Source organism: Bos grunniens, chromosome X (assembly GCF_055505025.1).
Source record: "Bos grunniens cultivar Pamir isolate PY7600 chromosome X, Bosgru_T2T1.0, whole genome shotgun sequence".
Lineage (NCBI taxonomy): Eukaryota > Metazoa > Chordata > Mammalia > Artiodactyla > Bovidae > Bos > Bos grunniens.
In genome coordinates, this window is record NC_141194.1 from 76,305,487 (window position 1) to 76,329,842 (window position 24,356).

At 37.9% G+C, this 24,356-nt stretch overlaps 1 protein-coding gene across 2 annotated transcripts in view; it reads right to left on the reverse strand.

Moving 5' to 3' along the window:
• Positions 1-24,356, reverse strand: part of POF1B (POF1B actin binding protein) — a 99,325-nt gene that overhangs the window by 53,691 nt on the left and 21,278 nt on the right. The window contains exons 3-5 of one of the 2 annotated variants that reach the window (XM_086387999.1): positions 15,364-15,438; positions 13,525-13,548; positions 12,901-12,981 (exon numbers count right to left, since the gene is read on the reverse strand). In XM_086387999.1, the coding sequence (XP_086244125.1) occupies positions 12,901-12,981; positions 13,525-13,548; positions 15,364-15,438 (180 nt within the window). The remainder of the gene's footprint in view (positions 1-12,900; positions 12,982-13,524; positions 13,549-15,363; positions 15,439-24,356) is intronic. The other variant, XM_086387997.1, reaches the window with a different exon arrangement.

A 24,356-nucleotide genomic window follows, 5' to 3' on the forward strand; every position in this document is an offset into this window, starting at 1 on the left:
TGGGGAAATGCAAAATAAACATAATTTAGCACCACTGAGCCTATATTAAAGTTTTTTTTTTTTTTTTTGAAATTCAATCTGGGTGCCCTTGAAATGAAGTGTAGTGTACAATTCTTTCTTATGATTATAATATGTCAGGCAATGGAACAAAGGCTGGTGACAAGTCCAAGACCTGAAAGAAACCAGGGAAGGGCTAATAAGAATCAGACCAGGAGTCCAAAATAATTGTAATGTGTACTATACTCTTCTCTTTTCTTTTGGCTTTCATTACTTTTCACTTATATGGGGGTGGGGGGTGGGGGGTGGGTATGGTTATTTTGTTACAAACGAAAAATTGCATTCTTTTTTTTTTGCAATACAGAGGAACAGTATAGAAGGGGATTGGCTAAACCCATTACCAGTTAATGTGTTTAGGACCATTTTGAAATCAACAAAATATGACAGCATTTTTGTGGTCAGCTATTTAAAAAAAATTTAGAACAACTGAACTAAAATACTGGTTGTTCTGGTTATTAGAAGGCAAGGCACTCTTGAACCCACAATATATATTTCTTGTATTCAAGTTTGGATAAAGAGTGCTCTATCTAAATGTTCCTGAGATACTTTGGTAAAACAAACGTATAAGTGATTCATTTTGGCTAACCAATAAATTATTAAATCTAAAAATGGATATTATTAAATAAAAAATGGATATGGTCTGTCACAGCTGGCGCAGGAAGGCCTAGAGGAGCTACTCCACGTTCAAGGTCAGGAGCGGGGACTGTGAGGAGATACCCCTTGTCCAAGGTAAGGACCAGCAGCTGTGCTTTGCTGGAGCAGCTGTGAAGAGATACCCCACTTCCAATGTAAGAGAAACCCAAGTAAGACAGTAGGTGTTGCGAGAGGCATCAGAGGGCAGACACACAAACCATAATCACAGAAAACTAGTCAATCTAATCACATGGACCACAGCCTTGTCTAACACAATGAAACTAAGCAATGCCATGTGGGGCCACCCAAGACGGGCAGGTCATGGTGGAGAGGTATGACAGAATGTGGTCCACTGGAGAAGGGAATGGCAAACCATTTCAGTATTCTTGCCTTGAGAACCCCATGAACAGTATGAAAAGGCAATATGATAGGATACTGAAGAGGAACTCCCCAGGTCAGTAGGTGCCCAATATGTTACTGGAGATCAGTGGAGAAATAACTCCAGAAAGAATGAAGGGATGGAGCCAAAGCAAAAACAATACCCTGTTGTGGATGTGACTGGTGATAGAAGCGGGGTCTGATGCTGTAAAGAGCAATATTGCATAGGAACCTGGAATGTTAGATCCATGAATCAAGGCAAACTGGAAGTAGTCAAACAGGAGATGGCAAGAGTGAACATCAACATTATAGGAATCAGCAAACTAAAAGGGACTGGAATGGGTGACTTTAACTCAGATGACCATTGTATCAACTACTGTGGGCAGGAATCCGTTAGAAGAAATGGAGTAGGCATCATGGTCAACAAAAGAGTCCAAAATGCGGTACTTGGATGCAATCTCAAAAATGACAGAATGATCTCTGTTCGTTTCCAAGGCAAACCATTCAATATCACAGTAATCCAAGTCTATGCCCCAACCAGTAATGCTGAAGAAGCTGAAGTTGAACGGTTCTATAAAGACCTACAAGACTTTTTAGAACTAACACCCAAAAAAGATGTCCTTTTCTTTACAGGGGACTGGAATGCAAAAGTAGGAAGTCAAGAAACACCTGGGGTAACAAGCAAATTTAGCCTTGGAATATAGAATGAAGCAGGGAAATGGCTAATAGAGTTTTGCCAAGAGAATGCACTGGTCATAGCAAAAACCCTCTTCCAACAACACAAGAGAAGACTCAACACATGAACATCACCAGATGGTCAACACCAAAATCAGATTGATTATATTATTTGCAGCCAAAGATGGAGAAGCTCTATGCAATCAGCAAAAACAAGACCGGGAGCTGACTGTGGCTCAGATCATGAACTCCTTATTGCCAAAGTTAGACTTAAATTGAAGAAAGTAGGGGAAACCACTAGACCATTCAGGTATGACCTAAATCAAATCCCTTATGATTATACAGTGGAAGTGAGAAATAGATTTAAGGGACTAGATCTGATAGATAGAGTGCCTGATGAACTATGGATGGAGGTTCGTGACATTGTACAGGAGACAGGGATCAAGACCATCCCCATGGAAAAGAAATGCAAAAAAGTAAAATGGCTGTCTGGGGAGGCCTTACAAATAGCTGTGGAAAGAAGAGAAGTGAAAAGCAAAGGAGAAAAGGAAAGATATAAGCATCTGAGTGCAGAGTTCCAAAGAATAGCAAGAAGAGATAAGAAAGCCTCAGCGATCAATGCAAGAAATAGAGGAAAACAATAGAATGGGAAATACTAGAGATCTCTTCAAGAAAATTAGAGATACAAAGCGAAAAGTTCATGCAAAGATGGGCTCAATAAAGGACAGAAATGGTATGGACCTAACAGAAGCAGAAAATATTAAGAAGAGGTGGCAAGAATACACAGAAGAACTGTACAAAAAAGATCCTCATGACCAAGATAATCACAATGGTGTGATCACTCACCTAGAGTCAGACATCCTGGAATGTTAAGTCAAGTGGGCCTTAGAAAGCGTCACTACGAACAAAGCTAGTGGAGATGATGGAATCCCAGTTGAGCTATTTCAAATCCTGAAAGATGATGCTGTGAAAGTGCTGCACTCAATATGCCAGCAAATTTGGAAAACTCAGCAGTGGCCACAGGACTGGAAAAGGTCAGTTTTCATTCCAATCTCAAAGATAGGCAATGCCAAAGAATGCTCAAACTACCACACAATTGCACTCATCTCACATGCTAGTAAAGTAATGCTCAAAATTCTCCAAGCCAGGCTTCAGCAATATGTGAACCATGAACTTCCTGATGTTCAAGCTGGTTTTAGAAAAGGCAGAGGAACCAGAGATCAAATTGCCAACATCTGCTGGATCATGGAGAAAGCAAGAGAGTTCCAGGAAAACATCTATTTCTGCTTTATTGACTATGCCAAAGCCTTTGACTGTGTGGACCACAATAAACTGTTGAAAATTCTGAAAGACAGGGGAGTACCAGACTACCTGACCTGCCTCTTGAAAAACCTATATACAGATCAGGAAGCAACAGTTAGAATTGGACATGGAACAACAGACTGGTTCCAAATAGGAAAAGGAGTATGTCAAGGCTGTATATTGTCACTCTGCTTATTTAACTGATATACAGAGTACATCATGAGAAACGCTGGGCTGGAGGAAGCACAAGTTGGAATCAAGATTGCTGGGAGAAATATCAGTAACCTCAAATATGCAGATGACACCACTCTTATGGCAGAAAGTGAAGAGGAACTAAAAAGCCTCTTGATGAAAGTGAAAGAGGAGAGTGAAAAAGTTGGCTTATAGCTTAACATTCAGAAAACTAAGATCATGGCATCTGGTCCCATCACTTCATGGCAAATAGATGGGGAAACAGTGGAAACAGTGTCAGACTTTATTTTGGGGGGGTCCAAAATCACTGCAGATAGTGATTGCAGCCATGAAATTAAAAGATGCTTTCTCCTTGGAAGGAAAGTTATGATCAACCTAGATAGCATATTCAAAAGCAGAGACATTACTTTGCCAACAAAGATCTGTCTAGTCAAGGCTTTGGTTTTTCCTGTGGTCATGTATGGATGTGAGATTTGGACTGTAAAGAAAGATGAGCACCAAAGAATTGATGCTTTTGAACTGTGGTGTTGGAGAAGACTCTTGAGAGTCCCTTGGACTGCAAGGAGATCCAACCAGTCCATCCTAAAGGAGATCAGCCCTGGGATTTCTTTGGAAGGAATGATGCTAAAGCTGAAACTCCAGTACTTTGGCCACCTCATGCGAAGAGTTGACTCATTGGCAAAGACTCTGATGCTGGGAGGGATTGGGGGCAGGAGGAGAAGGGGACGACAGAGTATGAGATGGCTGGATAGCATAACTGACTCAATGGACATGAGTTTGGGTGAACTCCAGGATTTGGTGATGGACAGGGAGGCCAGGCGTGCTGCAATTCATGAGGTCGCAAAGAGTCGGACACAAATTAGTGACTGAACTGAACTGAACTGAACTGAAAAATGGATATATTTTTTTTAAATTACCCTAGGAACTATTTTGTGTTTGTTTTTGTAAAAAAAAAATCCTCTTTGGTGATACACATAACACATGTTTACATTCATGTAACACGTTTCAGAGCTTACTATGCGCAACATAGTTTTCTAAGTATTATAAGGAATGAATCAAAGTTAGATTATTATTAGGAGGACTGAATATTGATCAGAGTTCAAACTGTAGCCAGCAGCCTATATTTATAATAGGCTTTCCTGGTGGCTCAGATGGTAAAGAATCTGCCTGTAATGCAGGAGACCCAGATTTGATCTCTGGGTTGGGGATATCCCCGGGAGAAAAGAATGACAACCCACTCCAGCATTCCTGTCTAGTGATTCCCATGGAGCCTGGCGGGCGACAGTCCATGGAGGTGCAAAGAGTCAGACACGACAGAAGCAACTTAGAATGCATGCATGCAAGCTAAAAATGATATTTATATTTTAAACGATTATGAGTAAAAGGAAAGAAGACCAAGACCCTCTGTGGGCAACAAAGCCTGGAATACATACTATATGGCCTTTTATAGGAAAAGTTTGCTAATCCCTGGTCTAGATAATATGTGAACAAAAATATTTATAATACAAGGTAAAAAGAGACAAGTGACAATAAAAAGTACAGAGAAATAATATGGGATGGAATTCAGGAGAAGAAAAATCAAGTTGCATCTGGTAACATTCGGGGTGGTTACTTGGATCAGAAAGCATTTGAGAGAAGGTTTAGGTGGGCTTTGAATATAAGGAGATGAAAGAAAATGGTATTTGAAATGGAGACAATAGAATAAGTCAGGACACCAAGGTTGGAAAAGTGTAAATTTAAATGTAGGGGATATACTTGGCAGATGGAGCATGGTTCTGTAGACAGTGAGATACCTTTGCATGCTTTTAAATAGGGCTGTGATTTGAACTGGAGAAGGAAATGGCAATCCACTCCAGTATTCTTGCCTGCAGAATCCCAGGGACAGAGGAGCCTATTGGGCTGCCGTCTATGGGATGGCACAGAGTCGGACATAAGTCCACTTTAGAAACCGTAATCGGTAAATGGAAATAAAATAGATAAAGAGACCAATTAGAAAATTATCCTACATAATTAAGTACAGTACTTTTCAACTATGACTCTGAGATCTTGAACCTGAGGAATCTACTATATGGCCAACAGTCTCAACAACAACAACAACAACAAAACAGTAAAAGTGGAGACACATGGAGTTTTATGTGCTCCAGGTAAGAATCTAGGTCTGATTCACGTTTGTATTCCTCATATGTGCATGCATGCTAAGTCACTTCAGTCCTGTCCAATTCTCCAGGTAAGAGTACTGGAGTGGGTTGCCATGCATGCCCTCTTCCAGGGGACCTTCCCAACTTAGGGATCAAACCTGTGTTTCCTGCATTGTAGGCAGATTCTTTACTTCTGAGCCACAGGGGAAGCCCAAACACACGTTAACTTACTGCAAATAACTAGTAAAAAGACTTTTTTACACCACACAGTTGAAAACACATGTCTGGAAATGGGTGGGGATTTCATGACTACTGTTCTAGATTTCAGAATCATATGCATAGAAGTTGTAGTTAAAACCATGCAATTGCTGAGAAGGCAAAAGAATATCAGGGACATAACTAGACAAATCTTCAGAAGTATGAGAATCATAAGTGAAAAATGCCATATAGTCAAAAGAAGAGAAATTTTCAGGAAGCAATAAGGTGAGTGAAGGTATAAATGCTTCAGGGAGGTCAACAGGTAAGGATTACAAAGTAGATTGTATTTGAACTACTACAAATCTATTGGATTTGATTATTAAAATTAGTGAAAATATCCCTGGTAGCTTAGATGGTAAAGAATCTGCCTACAATTCAGGAGACCCAGGTTCAGTCCCTGGGTTGGGAAGGTCCCCTGGAGAAGGGAATGGCAACCCACTCCAGTATTCTTGCCTGGAGAATTCAATGGACAGGGAAGCTTGGCAGGCTCTTTTTGCAAAGAGTTGGATGTGACTAAGTGACTAACACTTTCACACTTTCACTTTCAAAGTGTAATAGAAAAAATTCTGGACTAATAAAACATGTATTCAGTTCTGCCTCTCTTACCTACATTACCTTCTCTGAAGCTCAGTCTCTTTTTCATAGGGATAGTAATGCAGGGTACTACTTTATGCTAAACAAAATAATGTATGCTAAATTACCTTTAATCTGTCATTGCAATGTACAAAAAGCATTGCTTTTGATTAATACAGTAATATTTAAAATCAATACTGAATTTTAAAATAATTTATGAAAATCTTGATAGAACTTTTCTAAGATATCAAGTTTAAAAATATACAAAAGTAAGCTTGTTGAGTGTAGGAACTTAATCCATCTTGAATACTCTATAGTGAATGAACAAATGATTAGATGAAAAGGGATGATATGAACTTCTATCTTAAGGATATAAGCATCTTACTCCTTGGAAGGAAAGTTATGACCAACCTAGATAGCATATTCAAAAGCAGAGACATTATTTTGCCTACAAAGGTTCATCTAGTCAAGGCTATGGTTTTTCCTGTGGTCATGTATGGATGTGAGAGTTGGACTGTGAAGAAGGCTGAGTGCCGAAGAATTGATGCTTTTGAACTGTGGTGTTGGAGAAGACTCTTGAGAGTCCCTTGGTCTGCAAGGAGATCCAACCAGTCCATTCTGAAGGAGATCAGCCCTGGGATTTCTTTGACTCCAGTACTTTGGCCACCTCATGCGAAGAGTTGACTCATTGGAAAAGACTCTGATGCTGGGAGGGATTGGGGGAAGGAGGAGAAGGGGATGACAGAGGATGAGATGGCTGGATGGCATCACTGACTCGATGGACGTGAGTCTGAGTGAACTCCGGGAGTTGGTGATGGACAGGGAGGCCTGGCATGCTGCGATTCATGCCGTCACAAAGAGTCAGACAAGACTGAGTGACTGATCTGATCTGATCTGATCTGAAAAGGGGGAAAATTTAGCAAAAGTATAAATTTTCTTCTCTGTGAACTAAAATTTACTCTGAAAGCTGAGCCATTATTATTTTTTAAGAAGAAAAATGACTTGGGTGCTAGCAGTATTGAGTCTCCCTAAACTGTAAGTTGGACTTATTTTAAATGACCTACTGAAAAAAAAACTTCTAAATTTATGGAAATATATTTTCATCAAATCAATCAGAGTGTGTGCATGCATGCTCAGTCATTTCCGACTCTGTGATCCCATGGACTGTAGCCTGCCAGTCTCCTCTGACCATGGGATTTAACCCGGCAGTGTTACTGGAGTGGTTGCCATTTCCTCCTCCAGGGGATCTTCCTGACCCAGGGATCTAATGTGCATCTCCTTGGCTCCTGCATTGGCAGGTAGATAGAGTCTTTACCACTGAGCCACCTGGGAAGTCCCAATCTATTAAAAAAAAACAAATATTAATATTAATAAATCACTTTGCATAAAACAGGTCAGCAAAATTAATCAAAAGTCTTGGATTTCTAACAGATGAGTTGATAGTTTTACTATTTTGGCAGCTTTTTTTTTTTTTTTTTCTACCTGTATATTTGAATTGGTGCCAAATCCACCTGAAAAATTAACAGGTGTTTTCAAAGGTGTTTAATTGTTACTTTTAGGACCTCTGAGAATAATTCTCACATCTAACAAAGTACATAATCCCCAGCATCTACTTTACTGTTCCCAGGCCATGAAACCTTGCTGGAGAACATTTTAATAAAGATTTGCTGATGTGGCTCAGTACAAAGTTAACGAATTTTAAAAGGCTCTCCAACATTCATGGTCAAACTTGTATTCACTAAGTTCTCTGTAACTATGGTTACAAATCATTTTCTTTTCCTCAGTGCCCCATGTTCATGTTCCTTCATTCTCCTTTTACTCGCTGAGAAAACCAAGCCAATCTATCTGTAGGGGAAGCACACTGAAACCTCCCACCCTGTCCAGGCACCATAGTAACCATTTGCACAAGCTGTTTTATGACAGGAGGTCCTCGTAAGGAACACATAACTAATAAGCCACCACCAACTGGAAGAGTTAGGGAAAGGTCAATAGGAGACAACACATGTCCGACCAGTTCCCAGAATCCTTCTCGCTGGCATCCATCTTAGCTGCACCACTAGGAAGGACTCTGAGTTAGAATGATGGGCTAAAGACAACCAGGAAACTAATCCCCCTTCCTGCAGCATATCCAATGAAATTCCTCCATTTTCTGCCCCACTTCAAAAATCTCAGTTTCTGCTCCTTCCACTCATTATATAATAACATATACCTCTTTTATCTGGAAGTCACTTCTCTATCTGTACCTGGAATCCTATCCACTCAACTGTTCCAGAATTGTTTCACCTTTCTTCCCTTTCTCTGTTGCATCTTTACTTTTCCTTCCTATTAGTTATTTCTTTCTGTCTATAAATCTCGGGTCTCCAAGATTCTATTTACTCCTTTAGCTACTATCCTGTCTCTCTTCCTTTGACCAATATCCTTTTTAGGAAAGTAACCTCGCTTATTATCTCCATTTCCTGATTTAGTCATCCACTAACATTTTGCATCTGGACTTTGCCTCCATATATATACCAAAACTGCTCTCTCAAACATCACCATTACTTTCTTAATGGTCAAACTCTATTTTCAAACCTCACCCTTCTTGGTCCTTTGGTCATTTGAGATGGTCGACCACCCCTTTACTCTATTTGCTTCAATTATTCAGCATTCACATTCTTCTCTGACAGATTCTCTGCCTGTGAAAGTGTCTCCTTCCTTCTGTTCCTTTAGAGTAGACATTTTAGGTTCTGACCTCAACCCTTTCTATTATCCCTCATTGATCTTACTCATTCCCATAGCTATGAAGGTAACTTTAAGAGGAAGAACTCCTATGTCTCTATCACAAATGTGACCTTTCTCAAGTCCATTTTTAACTGCCTTTTGGGAATCAACTCCTGTGTCTCTATCACAAATGTGACCTTTCTCAAGTCACTTTTTAACTGCCTGTTGGACATCTTCCCTGGCATGCACCTCAAATGTTACTGGTCCAAACAGAGCTGACAATCTTCCCCTTTTCGAAACCAGCTTCTCTTCTCCCCTACTTCTTACTTTTTAATTGGGCTACCATGTTCCCAGTGTCTCAAACTGAAAAATTTGTCATATTTGACTTTCTTCTTTTAATCCCAAATCCACTCCAGTGTTCTTGTCTAGAGAATCTCAGGCATGGCGGAGCCTGGTGGGTTGCCATCTATGGGGTCGCACAGAGTTGGACATGACTGAAGTGACTTAGCAGCAGCAGCAGCAGCAGTATCTGTTCTCAAAATTTGTCAAAACTACCTTGAGTATAACTATCAGAAAAGATAGTGATATTTAGTCAAAAGACCTAAGCAAGTCACATTTACTTAAGCTTTTGTTTCCGTACTAGTAAAATGATACTAATAATAATGTTCATTGTAATAATTCCTTAAATACCACAATAAATCCTTCTCTGATTGCCCCCCAAACAAATATTACCTCCAGCCTCTGAACTTCAATAAGACATCATTTGTATTTCTCTCATGGAATCTATCATACACCCCACTGTATACTTTATGGAGTTGTATATGGACATATCTTAGTCCCTTTCTGAGAGGAAATGTAAGCACCTTTGGTTCAGGAACCATGTTTTATTTTCCTTGTATTTTCCAATTTGAAGTCTATATAAACCTTTCCCACAGTAGGAGCTCTGCAAGTGGAAAATTAATGAAATTGATTAACATCAATTGGTTTCTATCTACTGACGGAACAAACGTATTTCCCCATTTCTGAGTCATGATATATACCAGAATGGATAAATTGCTTGACTAAAATGACAAGAAATGGAAAATAAGAAAGATCAGGTACAATCAAAAATAAAAAGGCTGAACAGAATTAAAAGGAAATCATGAGACAAACGATTGATATCAGTTTAATTACAGGGAGAAGAAGTAAAGATTAGACAAACTGGAAGGTGAAAGAGAATGAAGTTACCATTTAAGAGGTTCAGATCATTATAAATATTGTAATTAAGCAAGAATCTTCTCCTGAAGGAATTTAAAAGAACAAACAAAAAAGCATATACTTAGGTAAATAAAATATATCTAGACAGGATTTTCAAGCCATTCTGCAAAACCAGTTAGATTATTTTTGTACACAAAGTATGGGGATTAAAATTTTTTTTATCTCTAAATAATGGAAAGAGTTAAAAGCTTAAAATGTTAAAGCTAAAATGATCATTTTTCTTTAACCTGCTGCTGGATCTTCTCCCTGAGCAACTATTTACTTCTTTACAGTTGAACACAACCATAATAAGAGGCAGGCTTCGTGTTACAAATATGCACTTGCATACATTCTTCGAATTTCTCTGCTTTTTTGATTACAGTGTAGCTGGGGAGGATGGGGGAGGGAGATGGTACATGTGTGGGTCTCTGAATCTTAATTCACTTAGATCATCAATGGTCTTTAATTTGCAAATATTTCTTTCCTACATCTTCATTGTTAAATTTCAGTTGCAACTCTGCTGTTTTCTAACTAATGGTTTGGGGCCAGTTAAGAACTTGTTTTGTTCACTGCTCTATCTCCAGGGCTTGGGGCCATTGTTTGTACATACTAGGCAATTGATAAAAGGTCACCGAATAACTGTCAACCTCTCTGCTTCTGTTTTCTCACTTTTTTATGACCAAATGGGATAAAATATGTAAATTGCAGAGCATGGAATGTATAGCCAATAAATATTAATTCATTAACTAAAGAACAAGAATGCATTCAGAGTCACATAAGAATCGCTGGCAAAGAGGGTTGGAATTCAAATGATTCAATATTTAAAACCTCTCTGTCTATGTCTTAGGCAAGCACAACAATTCTCACATCATGGGGAAAAAAAAAAGTGCTATCTAGAACTAATTCTTTTAGAGCCAGGGATATCAAGTGTAATATGCATCCAAGTATGCATATTCCCCAGTTTGTTTGTGAAAAGAAAATAGAGTGAGAGTAAAAAGAGGAAAGCGTAAAGTGATTAGCCAATTTGTAAAAAGAGGCACAGTCTAATCTCCAAGGCCCTCCTGATGTCTCCCTTTCCCCACACATATTTTTCAGATTTGTTGCTTAAACACTTGATTCTTGATGAGAAAGCAGATGCTTTACTGTAATCACATTCTTTCTTGATATTTACATAGATATTTGAAAACTCAAGCAAATATCCAAAACAGTCACCCCCTCCAAAGCCTGTATGCTGGTAGACTCACACAAGCACACATGCACAACTAACAGCCTCTCTAGTTAAAGAGACGTGAGAAGATGATTTTTAAATGAATAAAGAAGAGAGGAGATAGAAACAAGCAGGAGAGTAGTACATCCTCCCCACCCAACTAGACTAGTACCAACTGTATTACCTTGATTTAACACCTTGCTTTCCACAGCTGAAGCAAATAATCAGTTTTATTTTGTGAGAGAATTATTTCCTGCAGTAGTAGGAAAATAAAGAGAAAAGCAAAAAAACTCCTACAGTATTATCTGGGGCACTCTGTGAACCTTATGCGCTTATAACCCTATAGTAGAACTTCCTGTTGCAGCTAAAGTAAGGCTGTGTGTGTGTCTGTGTGTGTGTTGAGCAAGGCTTATTACTGTGGGGAAAATTGTTTTCTTAATTTTCTCCTCAAAACGAGACTGAAAATAATATCCTAGTTTGTATAATATAAAGTTATATATCTTTATAGAAAATATAATAATGTAATTTTTAGAAGACCTCATTGCTAGGCACAAAAGTTCATACACCATAGTAAACAAACACATGGAGATATTTTTGAACTTCTGAATTTGCATTTTCTTCTTCCTAGCAAATATCTCAATGGCAAATCTAATTTGACTAAATACTGCAACCCCCAATGCAACCGGTGATAGTTTTATATGAAGCCTGTGGACCACTTCGTCCCTTTTTACTTTGGTTCAAAGTGCACAAAAACCCTTAGTAGCACAAGAATATAGAATATAGAAGCACAATGGAGTATTATTCAGCCATTAAAAAGATTACATTTGAATCAGTTCTAATGAGGTGGATGACACTGGAGCCTATTATACAGAGTGAAGTAAGCCAGAAAGAAAAACACCATTACAGTATACTAATGTATATATATGGAATTTAGAAAGATGGTAATGACAGCCCTGTATGTGAGACAGCAAAAGAGACACAGATGTATAGAACAGTCTTTTGGACTCTGTGGCGGGGGGTGGGGGGGGATTATTTGGGAGAATGGCATTAAAACATGTATAATATCATATATGAAACAAATCGCCAGTCCAGGTTCGATGCAGGATACAGGAAGCTTGGGGCTGGTGCACTGGGATGACCCAGAGGGATGGTATGGGGAGGGAGGTGGGAGGGGGATTCAGGATTGGGAACATGTGTACACCCGTGGCGGATGCATGTTGATGTATGGCAAAACCAATACAATATTGTAAAGTAAAAAAAGAATAATAATAATAAAAAATTAAAAAAATTAAAAAAAAAGAATATAGAAGCAGAAAACTTTATAACCCAAGAATTTCCATGCTACTTAGAACTGTTGCATCTCTGAGGCAAATGGCTGTCTGGAACTAATGATGAATTTTTTATAATAATAATTAGAAATTAACTTTATAACTGAAAGAAAGTCCAACAATCTGATTTTAGGAATCTAGTAACTAACTCACCCTTCTTGTTTAAGTTATCAACTTCTGAGGAATTATAGATTGAGATAAGAGTTTGCATGATATAGTTTACCTGTTCAGGACTTTGCACTATATATCGCCTTATAGTGGTTTGAGGATATGTAGTAACTTTCACTGTTGGAGAATGGAGTTCCTGTGAAGAAAAGATAAAGGCCACATATAATCAGAGTTATTTAGTGACCTTGGAGCCATGAATAATAATACAGAGCAATTTTCAAAGTGAAATTTTAAAAATTGCTTACATGAGTGATGACATATGAATTTATATTTTGGTTAATTTTGGTCTCAAAAACATACATGAAAGCAAATGTTTATGTGCTCAGCAACATGCTAGGTATTTCTGCTATACTCATTGCCTAGTAATTCATCACACATTTCAAACTATTAATATGTTTGATGAGACTTTTAAAATATTCTTTTCATTTAAAATGCCCCCACATGATTAGAAGAAAATATAGTTTAGTATTTATTAATCAGATCTTCTGTTTGGAAAGGACATGAAAGGAGACACAAAGAAAAAACTGACTGTGTGTACTCTGAAACATTTAAATCTTCAATGTGGTGACAGGGGAGGGCCACAAATAAAGTTAAAAGGGAGACAAAACACTAGAACAAAGTAATCTGAAAGCTTTTGAAGGAAAAAGAGTTGGTATCAATATAAAGAAGGTTTTTATACCTTGGTGAGAAAAAAATCTTCACACTGTTAGAAAAATGAACAGATGGTATGAAAACAGAAAAGAAAAAAGCAAATGATTAACAAACAACAAAAATAAGCTATATTCCAAGCTATAACAAACAATATTCAAACAAGCTAGGAATCAAATAATCATAACAAAAGAATACCATATTTTAACTGGAAATGTTAAAATAATAATGCTGATGAGAGTGCAGTAGAAGGAGCATTTTCCTACGGAAACAGGAAAGATTAAATGATCATTCTCAAGCTGAAATATGTAGCCATCAAAATAATGGTCTTGATACTACAAATTTACATTAAAAAACTCATGGTATATAAAGTTAAGTGAGAATGAAGATATAAAACTACATATAAGGTATGATCTTAATTTTTTATTTGAACAAAAGAAAACACAGCAAAATACTGAGAGTAGTATCTCTGAGTAGGGGAGGGAATCATAAGTGAATTATATTATTTCTTTATATGCTTTTGTATTTCCTAATTTTTCTACCATAAACATATTTTTGTTATCAGAAGTAAAACAAACAGCAAACCTAATTCTAAAGTCCTTCATTATGAAAAATAGCAATAAATAGAATTTTATGACTGGGTTTGAGTGTAGTAAACAGCTTTGTGATTTAAGTGGACTTAGTTTTCTGAGCTAATCCTTTCTTGGTGGTCCTGTGGGGCTAAACTTCTAACTCAACTGTGGCCTTTATTCCACTGCTATATGTTTTGTTAGGTGTGTGACCCATGCTAGTCTGTGAGTTCTTTGAGAATAGTGACTGGTTCTAATTCATCTTTGTGCAATATTTAGTACATATTTGTCACTCAGCAAATGTTCGCTGAATAAATGCATGACTCTAACTGACCTAGGTCTAAGCTAGACTGAATTGGGACATGGTAAGCAAACTTTTCTTCAATAATCTTATGTGTTCTGCATAATATAACCTTTTCCATACTGTATCCCAGACCTAGAGAACAGTTTTTGTCCATTTTTCCCTTCACTATTCAAGTTCACATCGTGATACCTCAAGCTGGGTAGGCATGCTTTCTAGAACAGTATCTTTCTCCTTCCTATCCTCCAAATCCTGAAAGCTTTATACTCCCCTCCTATGTACTAACAAACTTAGGATCTTTTATGGTTTATTTGCTTAGAATTTACTTTTTAATATATGGGACTCACTTGTTAAACACATATTTGCTAATACAGCATTTAATTATTATTACAGATACCTTTTGCAGATATAATATATACATTCAAAAATAATCTTAAAAAGTATTATTATTATTATGTCATAAAGATTAAGGGAACATGATCTTGAGTGTCTTTCAAATCATGCACCTTGGAGAAGGGCGAGTTCTAATCCTGTAAATTATTCTCTCTGGATGTCAAAGTACAGTAGTATCATTCACAAAGCCACACCCTCAATCAATCCAAGAACTAGGTACTTTATTTCTGCTCAAATCAAGGATCTTTAAAATATGCATAATTAGTGGGATATCGTTGGCTAAAAATAAACTTCACTCAAACCAAAAGCAATCAGATTGAGTAGACAATAAAGTTGAAAAATCTCAATTCACAGACTTTTTTAGCACTTGTTTCACATTCTTTTAAAACAGGTTGAACTGATTTTCATATGTGACTCTCCTTTCCAGTTTATGCTCCTGATTTTTGGTGAATGTGTAAAGCTTTATGGAGGGTGCTGCGATTCATGAGGTCACAGAGTCGGACACGCCTGAGAGACTGAACTGAACTGAACTGAAAGATCAATTAAACATTCAAGCAGGGTTTATGCAAAAAGAAAATAATCTAACATAATACATAATTTATTTTACCTGTTCAGTATTTGGGGTTATATGTAGAGTGCCTGGGACACAAGTAGATATTTTCAGAGTTGGAGAATGAAGTTCCTGTGGAGAGAAACAAAAGAGGGTTCAGAAATCATTACTGAGCAGTGTCATTTAAACGTCTTAGGTTGTTAAAGTATTATTATTATTTCCTTTATTTTTACAATAACCCAGTTTGCCAGAAATAAGAACTTTATTAAGTGCTTACTTAGACACTGTCCATCTTTACAAAAGCACATTACTGAATTCCTTTGTCACTATTCCAAGTAATCTAATGAAATATAATTTCTAGAATGCTTTCATAACAATACACACTTCTTGCACTTTTAGTTTGCATTCTTTTTTTACTTTTTTGAGAACTCTACATAACATCCATCGATGTTATTATATGTCTGCAATTAACAACATTTAAAATTTATCAAAAACATTAAATGTAAAAAAATCCAAAAACCAATATAGGAAATTATCTTTGAAAACTCAACTAAGACTACTGCTGTTAGAGTACTTCAAGCTGATTTTAAATTATGCTTTGTGTGATCTGCTTCTAGTTTAATCTCAAAGAGTAGGTTCTGATGTTAAAAAATGATCCATAAAAGTAAGAGTATGATTTTTAATAATGACTAGATAAAATGATCACTCCATCAATTATGCTGGTATTCATTATATTTTCCCCAAATCAACAAACTGCATAGCTTTACAAGTGTGCAAAAAATTGATAGCATTACTCGATTTCATCTAATTGACACAACTCCAGGATATAGTTCTTAAATGATTAAAAATATTTTGTCTTCAGATCAGATCAGTCGCTCAATCATGTCCGACTCCTTGCGACCCCATGAAACACAGCACGCCAGGCCTCCCTGTCCATCACCAACTCCCGGAGTTCACTGAGACTCACGTCCATCGAGTCAGTGATGCCATCCAGCCATCTCATCCTCTGTCGTCCCCTTCTCCTCCTGCCCCCAATCCCTCCCAGCATCAGAGTCTTTTCCAATGAGTCAACTCTTCTCATGAAGTGGCCAAAGTACTGGAGTTTCAGCTTTAGCATCATTCCTTCCAAAGAAATCCCAGGGCTGATCTCCTTCAGAATGGACTGGTCGGATCTCCTTGGAGTCCAAGGGACTCTCAAGAGTCCTCTCCAACACCACAGTTCAAAAGCATCAATTTTTCGGCGCTCAACCTTCTTCACAGTCCAACTCTCACATCCATACATGACCACTGGAAAAACCATAGCCTTGACTAGACGGACCTTTGTTGGCAAAGTAATATCTCTGCTTTTGAATATGCTATCTAGGTTGGTCATGACTTTCCTTCCAAGGAGTAAGTGTCTTTTAATTTCATGGCAGCAGTCACTATCTGTAGTGATTTTGGAGCCCAGAAAAATAAAGTCTGACACTGCTTCCACTGTTTCCCCATCTATTTCCCATGAAGTGATGGGATCGATGCCATGATCTTCACTTTCTGAATGTTGAGCTTTAAGCCAACTTTTTCACTCTCCACTTTCACTTTCATCAAGAAGCTTTTTAGTTCCTCTTCACTTTCTGCCATAAGGGTGGTGTGATCTGCATATCTGAGGTTATTGATATTTCTCTTGGCAATCTTGATTCCAGCTTGTGTTTCTTCCAGCCCAGCGTTTCTCATGATGTACTCTGCATATAAGTTAAATAAACAGGGTGACAATATACAGCCTTGACATACCCCTTTTCCTATTTGGAACCAGTCTGTTTTTACATGTCCAGTTCTAACTGTTGCTTCCTGACCTGCATACAAATTTCTCAAGAGGCAGGTCAGGTGGTCTGGTATTCCCATCTCTTGAAGAATTTTCCACAGTTTATTGTGATCCACACAGTCAAAGGCTTTGGCATTGTCAATAAAGCAGAAATAGATGTTTTTCTGGAACTCTCTTGCTTTCTTCATGATCCAGCAGATGTTGGCAATTTGATCTCTGGTTCCTCTGCCTTTTCTAAAACCAGCTTGAACATCTGGAAGTTCACGGTTCACATATTGCTGAAGCCTGGCTTGGAGAATTTTGAGCATTACTTTACTAGCGTGTGAGATGAGTGCAATTGTGCAGTAGTTTGAGCATTCTTTGGCATTGCCTCTCTTTGGGATTGGAGTGAAAACTGACCTTTTCCAGTCCTGTGGCCACTGCTGAGTTTTCCAAATTTGCTGGCATATCAGGAGGTATTAAAACTTAGAATCACAGACTTACAAGGGGAAAACTGACAAACTCATACCAAAGTATAGCTATATTATATATATATATTGGGGCTCCCCTGGTGGCTCAGAGGTTAAAGTTTCTGCCTCCAATGCGGGAGACCCAGGTTCAATCCCTGGGTCGGAAAGATTCCCTGGAGAAGGAAATGGTAACCCACTCCAGTATTCTTGCCTGGAGAATCCCATGGATGGAGAAGCCTGGTAGGCTACAGTCCATGGGATTGCAAAGAGTTGGACATGACTGAGCGACTTCACTCACTATATAATATATATAATGTCTATATAAAATATATATTTTATATATATATATATATATATATATATATATATATATATATATAATGTTTAACATTCTGTTCTTAAAACAATACACACACACACACACATTTGCTGTTCTTAAAACAAAACTATGTTATATATACCATGCTGTTCTTAAAACAAAATGATGTATTTACTCAAAGGGCCAAACTTTCCACACACTATGGGTTTTCTTTTGGTTCAACTTGTAACATTTTCATCTCTCCTCCCTCTGTTACATCAACAGCAATACTGCAAGCTTAATACTTCAAGGCAGCCTTTGAACATGTTCCCAGATTTCCTGCTGGTAGCTAAGGATAATTGCTCAAACAAATGCTGAGAATTAAAGATTGTAGACCAAACAGGTACATGGTCTTCACTTTAGGAAAATGGTTACAAATACAACTAAGTACAGGTGGAGGTGGCACACAGATCAAATAGGAGCAGGTTCAGAAAAACAAAAAAAGGTGATTTTTAGTTATACAATAGTACATGAAAACATTCCAACATAAAAATTATACAAATAAAGTCAAAGATCTTCCCTTAACCATCCTCCCTTCATTAAATGATATTTACATTTGGCAATGTAAGCCAAATAATATATCTTATAGATTAGATGTGTCTTAATTCATTATTACTCAGCCATTAAAAAGAATACATTTGAATCAGCTCTAATGAGGTGGATGAAACTGGAGCCTATCATACAGAGTGAGGTAAGCGAGAAAGAAAAACACCAATACAGTATACTAACGCATATATATGGAATTAGGAAGATGGTAATGATAATCCTGTATGCAAGACAGCAAAAGAGACACAGATGTATAGAACAGTCTTTTGGACTCTGTGGGAGAGGGAGTGGGTGGGACGACTTGGGGGAATGGCACTAAAACATGTGTAATATCATATAAGAAATGAATTTCCAGTCCAGGTTCGATACAGGATGCTTGGGGCTGGTGCACTGGGATGACCCAGAGGGATGGTATGGGGAGGGAGGTGGGAGGGGGGTTCAGGATGGGGAACACGTGTATGCCTGTGGCGGATTCATGTCTATGTGTGGCAGAACCAATACAATATTGTAAAGTAAATAATAATAATAATAAAGAGTTTAAAATATTTAAAAATAAATTAATGAATGAATATATATATATATATTTATTATAGTGTTGCATAATGTTCGTTTGATAGTTTGTTTACCTATGCATCTTAAAATTGTTTCCAGGTTTTCACTGTGCTATGGTGAGTATTTCTCTAGAATCCCACAAAGTGGGATTGCTAGGACACAGAGTATGTGCATTATTCATTTTAATATGCACTGTCCAACTGATTTCCCAAAATGCCATACCAATTACACATCCATCAGCAGTGTAGAAATGCTCTCATGTCTGAAAGATGCTTTTATACCAACTTTTAGTGTTTTTAGGCTGGAGCTAATAATACTAGAATCATTTTGAGAATATAGTTAGTGCACACTGTCTTGTTCCTGGTTCTGAATATAGGCTAGTTTTTTCCCCTTCCCTTTACCCTATTCAAGTCTGATGACATCAGCAAATGAAACAGAATGAAGCTTACTAGGTAAATGGATTAGCTTTTAAGATAAAAGCGTGTACTGAGAAGTTTTATAAACTGGCTGAAATTCACCCAAGTAGGAATACACACACACACACACATATATCTTATATCTTTAGCATCCTTATTGATAGTAATATAGGTAGTCACTTGATTCAGATGCCCAGATGGTAGATATTCAAAAGGCAAATTGGTGTATTTGCACAAAGACTAGTCTGGTGCTACCATAAAGAAATTATTCAGTCTTATTATATTTGGAAGGCTGGTAAATTAATTTAATAAATTATGCTTTATTTAGTTGTTTTGAGCCTTCATTATTAGAACTGACCTAGGCAAATATGGCTTTCTCATACAACCCTTATGAAAACAAAGGGAAAATGGAATAACTACAAAAAGTAAAATATTAAAGTGGTAGCTTTGTATGGGTCAAAGAGATTACGATATATGGTAGTGATCAGCATGAATTTAAATTGCAGCAGTATTAAATTATCATAAGGGGGAAAAGCCTATCTGAATATAAGGTTTATTAATTAAAGAAAGACTTGCTAAAGAAAACTCTTTCCCCTTGAAAGTCTACAGAATTAGGTAAGTAGTGTGAGTAAATGTCCAAAATGAACATTGTCTTGATGATGAAAGATATTTTCAGTGACATCTAGCTCTAGGCAGAATTGCAGCAAGTCATTCCACAAGTGAAGTGAAGTGAAGTGAAGTGAAGTCGCTCAGTCGTGTCCAACTCTTTGCGACCCCATGGACTGTAGCCTATCGGGCTCCTCCATCCATGGGATTTTCCAGGCAAGAGTGCTGGAGTGGATAAGGAAGTGATCAAAAATGTTTATAAATTAATGAATGAAGATGTCAATTTTAAAGGCATCTCAGGAATAGAAATCTAAATCTCTCTCTTGATAGCCTACATTAATATTTAATTTTCAATGTCACTTATTTGTATATAGTTAACATAAATCCTTATATCTTTCCTTTTCTCCTTTGCTTTTTGCTTCTCTTCTTTTCACAGCTATTTGTAAGGCCTCCCCAGACAGCCATTTTGCTTTTTTGCATTTCTTTTCCATGGGGATGATCTTGATCCCTGTCTCCTGTACAATGTCACGAACCTCATTCCATAGTTCATCAGGCACTCTATCTATCAGATCTAATCCCTTAAATCTATTTCTCACTTCCACTGTATAATCAAGGGATTTGATTTAGGTCATACCTGAATGGTCTAGTGGTTTTCCCTACTTTCTTCAATTTAAGTCTGACTTTGGCAATAAGGAGTTCATGGTCTGAGTCATAGTCTTCTCCCGGTCTTGTTTTTGCTGACTGTATAGAGCTTCTCCATCTTTGCCTGCAAAGAATATAATCAATCTGATTTTGGTGTTGACCATCTGGTGATGTCCATGTATAGAGTCTTCTCTTGTGTTGTTGGAAGAGGGTGTTTGCTATGACCAGTGCGTTCTCTTGGCAAAACTCTATTAGTCTTTGCCCTGCTTCAATACTCCTGATTAATAACCCTGTTGGCAACATTCTTTACGTAAAGTTTTGTTGGAAATTAATTATGCTTATAATTAAGTAGGTTCAAGCTTAATATGAAAGCCAAGACTGTTTTCCCCACAAAGTTTAAAGTCATTTTCTACTTTGGGAAAGTTGTAGCAGTGCTCTTCCCTTTCCTCCTCCTCCCTACCCTTTTCCTTCTCCTTCTCTTCCTCACTCCTCCCTCTTCCCCTCTTTCTTCTCCTCCTCCTTTTATAAAGTACACATGGCATTACCAATTTTTGATCAGAGTGTATTAAAATCAATCTGCTTTTTTGGAGCTTTCCAGACAAGCAAAAGTTAAAAGAATTCGGCAAGATCAAACCACTTTTACAGCAAATGCTAAAGGAACTTCTCTAAGCAGAAAATAAGGAAAAGCCCTACCTACAGAAAATAAACCCTAAACAATGGAGAAAATCATAATAGGATCATACTTATCAATAATTACCTTAAATATAAATGATTAAATGTGCCAACCAAAAACACAGACCAGCAGAATGGAAGAAAACATGTGCATGTATGCACTTCCACACCACATCACCCTGCTTGACCCCCCAAATTGTATGTAAGTATTTTGTATTGTTAGGTTAATCATGTTTCCGTTATGGCTTGCAGTTGTAATTTATCTTTTATTTTTTGTCTTGTTATTGATTGTGAAACTGATAAACATCTTTTACTATTGTGAATATGCAACTGTTACTTAACACTACTGTATCATGATTGGTCAACAGAAAAATTACAGAATTCTATATCTCCAAAACTACCATTTAATAGAAAAATCCATAATAGAAAAAAACTTTTAAAAATTCATATGTATATCAGAATTATCTTGGAATTTTTTGAAAAATACAAATGCCCAGGTATTACTTTTCTTTGGCCAGAACTCCGGATATATTTCTAATGAGCAGCAATGTTTAAAAACAATCAGATTATATGAGCATCTTTTACTTTCATCTAGTTTGTTTCACTTTTTCTATTTCATAGTCAGTGCTCCCATTTCATTTAGTTTATGTTCTCCAATTTCTCCATTTCTTTTTTTTTTTTTATGTTCTTTCTCAAACCTTTATCAACCATAGTAGAAAAGTTTTTGTATACAAATATATAAATAATATATATAATATATATATTTTAGAAAAAGTATGAAATTTTGCCTAACTAAAAAATGTGACATTTGATTCCACTTGTTTGACTTTGTATGAAAATAGTGCTGAATTTCTAATTTTAAAATATATATAGAGGGGGTGGTCCTAAGATGGCAGAGGAATAGGTTGGGGAGACCACCTTCTCCCCCACAAATTCATCAAAAGAACATTTAAACGCTGAGGACATTCCACAAAACAACTTCTGAATGCCGGCAGAGGACATCAGGCACCCAGAAAAGCAGCCCATTGTCTTTGAAAGGAAGTTGGAAAAAATATAAAAGACAAAAAAAGACACAAAAGAGGTAGGGACGGAGCTCCATCCCAGGAAGGGAGTCTTAAAAAGAGAGGTTTCCAAACACCAGGAAGCACTCTCACTGCCGAGTCTGTGGCAAGCCTTGGAACCACAGAGGGCAACATAACTGGGAGGAAAAATAAATAAATAATTAAAACCCACAGATTACGTGCCCAACAGTATCTCCCCCAGTGGAGAAGCAGCACAGACGCTTGCACCCGCCACTAGCAAGCGGGGGCTGAGCAGGGAGGCACGGGCTGCATTGCTTAGAGTAAGGATGGAGCCTGAATGCCCTGAGGGCAATCTGAGGGAACTAACTTGGGCTAGCAAAACCAGACTGTGGGATAGCTACCACGTGAAAAGCCCTAACCTAAGACACCGCCAGGCCTGCTCACAGAACAAAGGACTGAACAGAGCTAGCCCGCTGAAGACCATCCCCCTCTGGTGACAGGCAGCCAGAGCTGGAAGGGGGGAAACTAAGCCCCAGAGAAACATTATCTACCAAACTGCAAGCAGGCTTCTTTGCTAACTAAGACTTCTTGGGGTTCTGGACAGTCAATATCCACCTGAGAAGGTGCGCTGGTTATACACCCAGAAAACCTAGCAGCAGGGACAGGGGAGGCAATAAGTCCCAGCGACAACACTCACCAAATACCTCATCACCTGAGCTGCTCGGACCTGGGAAGGGCACAAAACTCAGGCCCAACAGAGTCTGCACCTCTGAGGACTACCTGAGTTTCTGAACCTGAGCAGCTTAGACCTAGGAGGTGCAGGCAGCCCAGGGCCAGCTTCAGACAGTTCCCGGTGGACCAACCTAGAGCCTGAGCAGTATAGGCAGGGAAGGCACATGCGCCGTGAGTGGAAGCAGGTTCAGTGTGGCTGAGACACTATGAGCACGCGCCAGTGTTATTTGTTGGCAGCGTCCCTCCCTCCCCACAGCACGACTGAACAAGTAAGCTTAAAAAAGTGTCCACCACCGCCCTCTTGTATCAGGGTGGAAATCAAACACTGAAGAGACCAGCAAACAGAAGAAGCTAAAAAGAGGGAACTGCCTTGGAAGTGACAGGTGCAATAGATTAAAACTCTGTAGTTAGTACCGACTACATAGGAAGGTACCTATAGATCTTGAGAAATACAAGCCGGACCAAGGAACTATTTGAAAATGAACTGACCCCACACTGCCCACAACACCAGAGAAAGTCTTAGATATATTTTTACTATTTTAATTATCATTCTTTTTTTTAATGTTTTTTTTAAATTTTAAGTCCTCTATTACTCTTTTAATTTTCATTTTTATAACCTACTATTACTTTGCAAAAAGAAAAAAGAGACCCTATTTTTTAAAGCAAACTTCATATATATATATATTTTATAATTTTTATGACTTTGTTTTTTGGTTTTTGTTTTTTTTTCTTTTCTTTAATATTGTATTTTTGAAAATCCAACCTCTACTCTAGATTTTTAATCTTTACTTTCTGGTATTTGTTATCAATTTTGTACCTTTAAGAACCAAATCTTCAGTACCCATTTTTACTTGGGAGCGAGATTATTGGCTTGACTGCTCTCTCCCGCTTTGGACTCTCCTTTTACTCCACCAGGTCGCCTCTATCTCCTCCCTCCCCTTTCTCTTCTCTACTCAACTCTGTGAATCTCTTTGTGTGTTCCAGATGGTGGAGAATACTTAGGGAACTGATTACTGGCTAGATCTGTTTCTCTCCTTTTGATTCTCCCCCTTTATCCTCCTGGCCACCTCTGTCTCCATCTTACATTTTCTCGTCTCTGTATAAATCTGTGAACATCTCTGAGCAGCCCAGACTGTGAAGTGCACATAAGGAAGTGATCACTGGCTAGCTTGTTCTCTCCTCTTTTGATTCCACCTCATCTCATTCAGGTCACTTCTAACTCCCTCCTCCCTCTTCTCTTCTCCATGTAACTCTGTG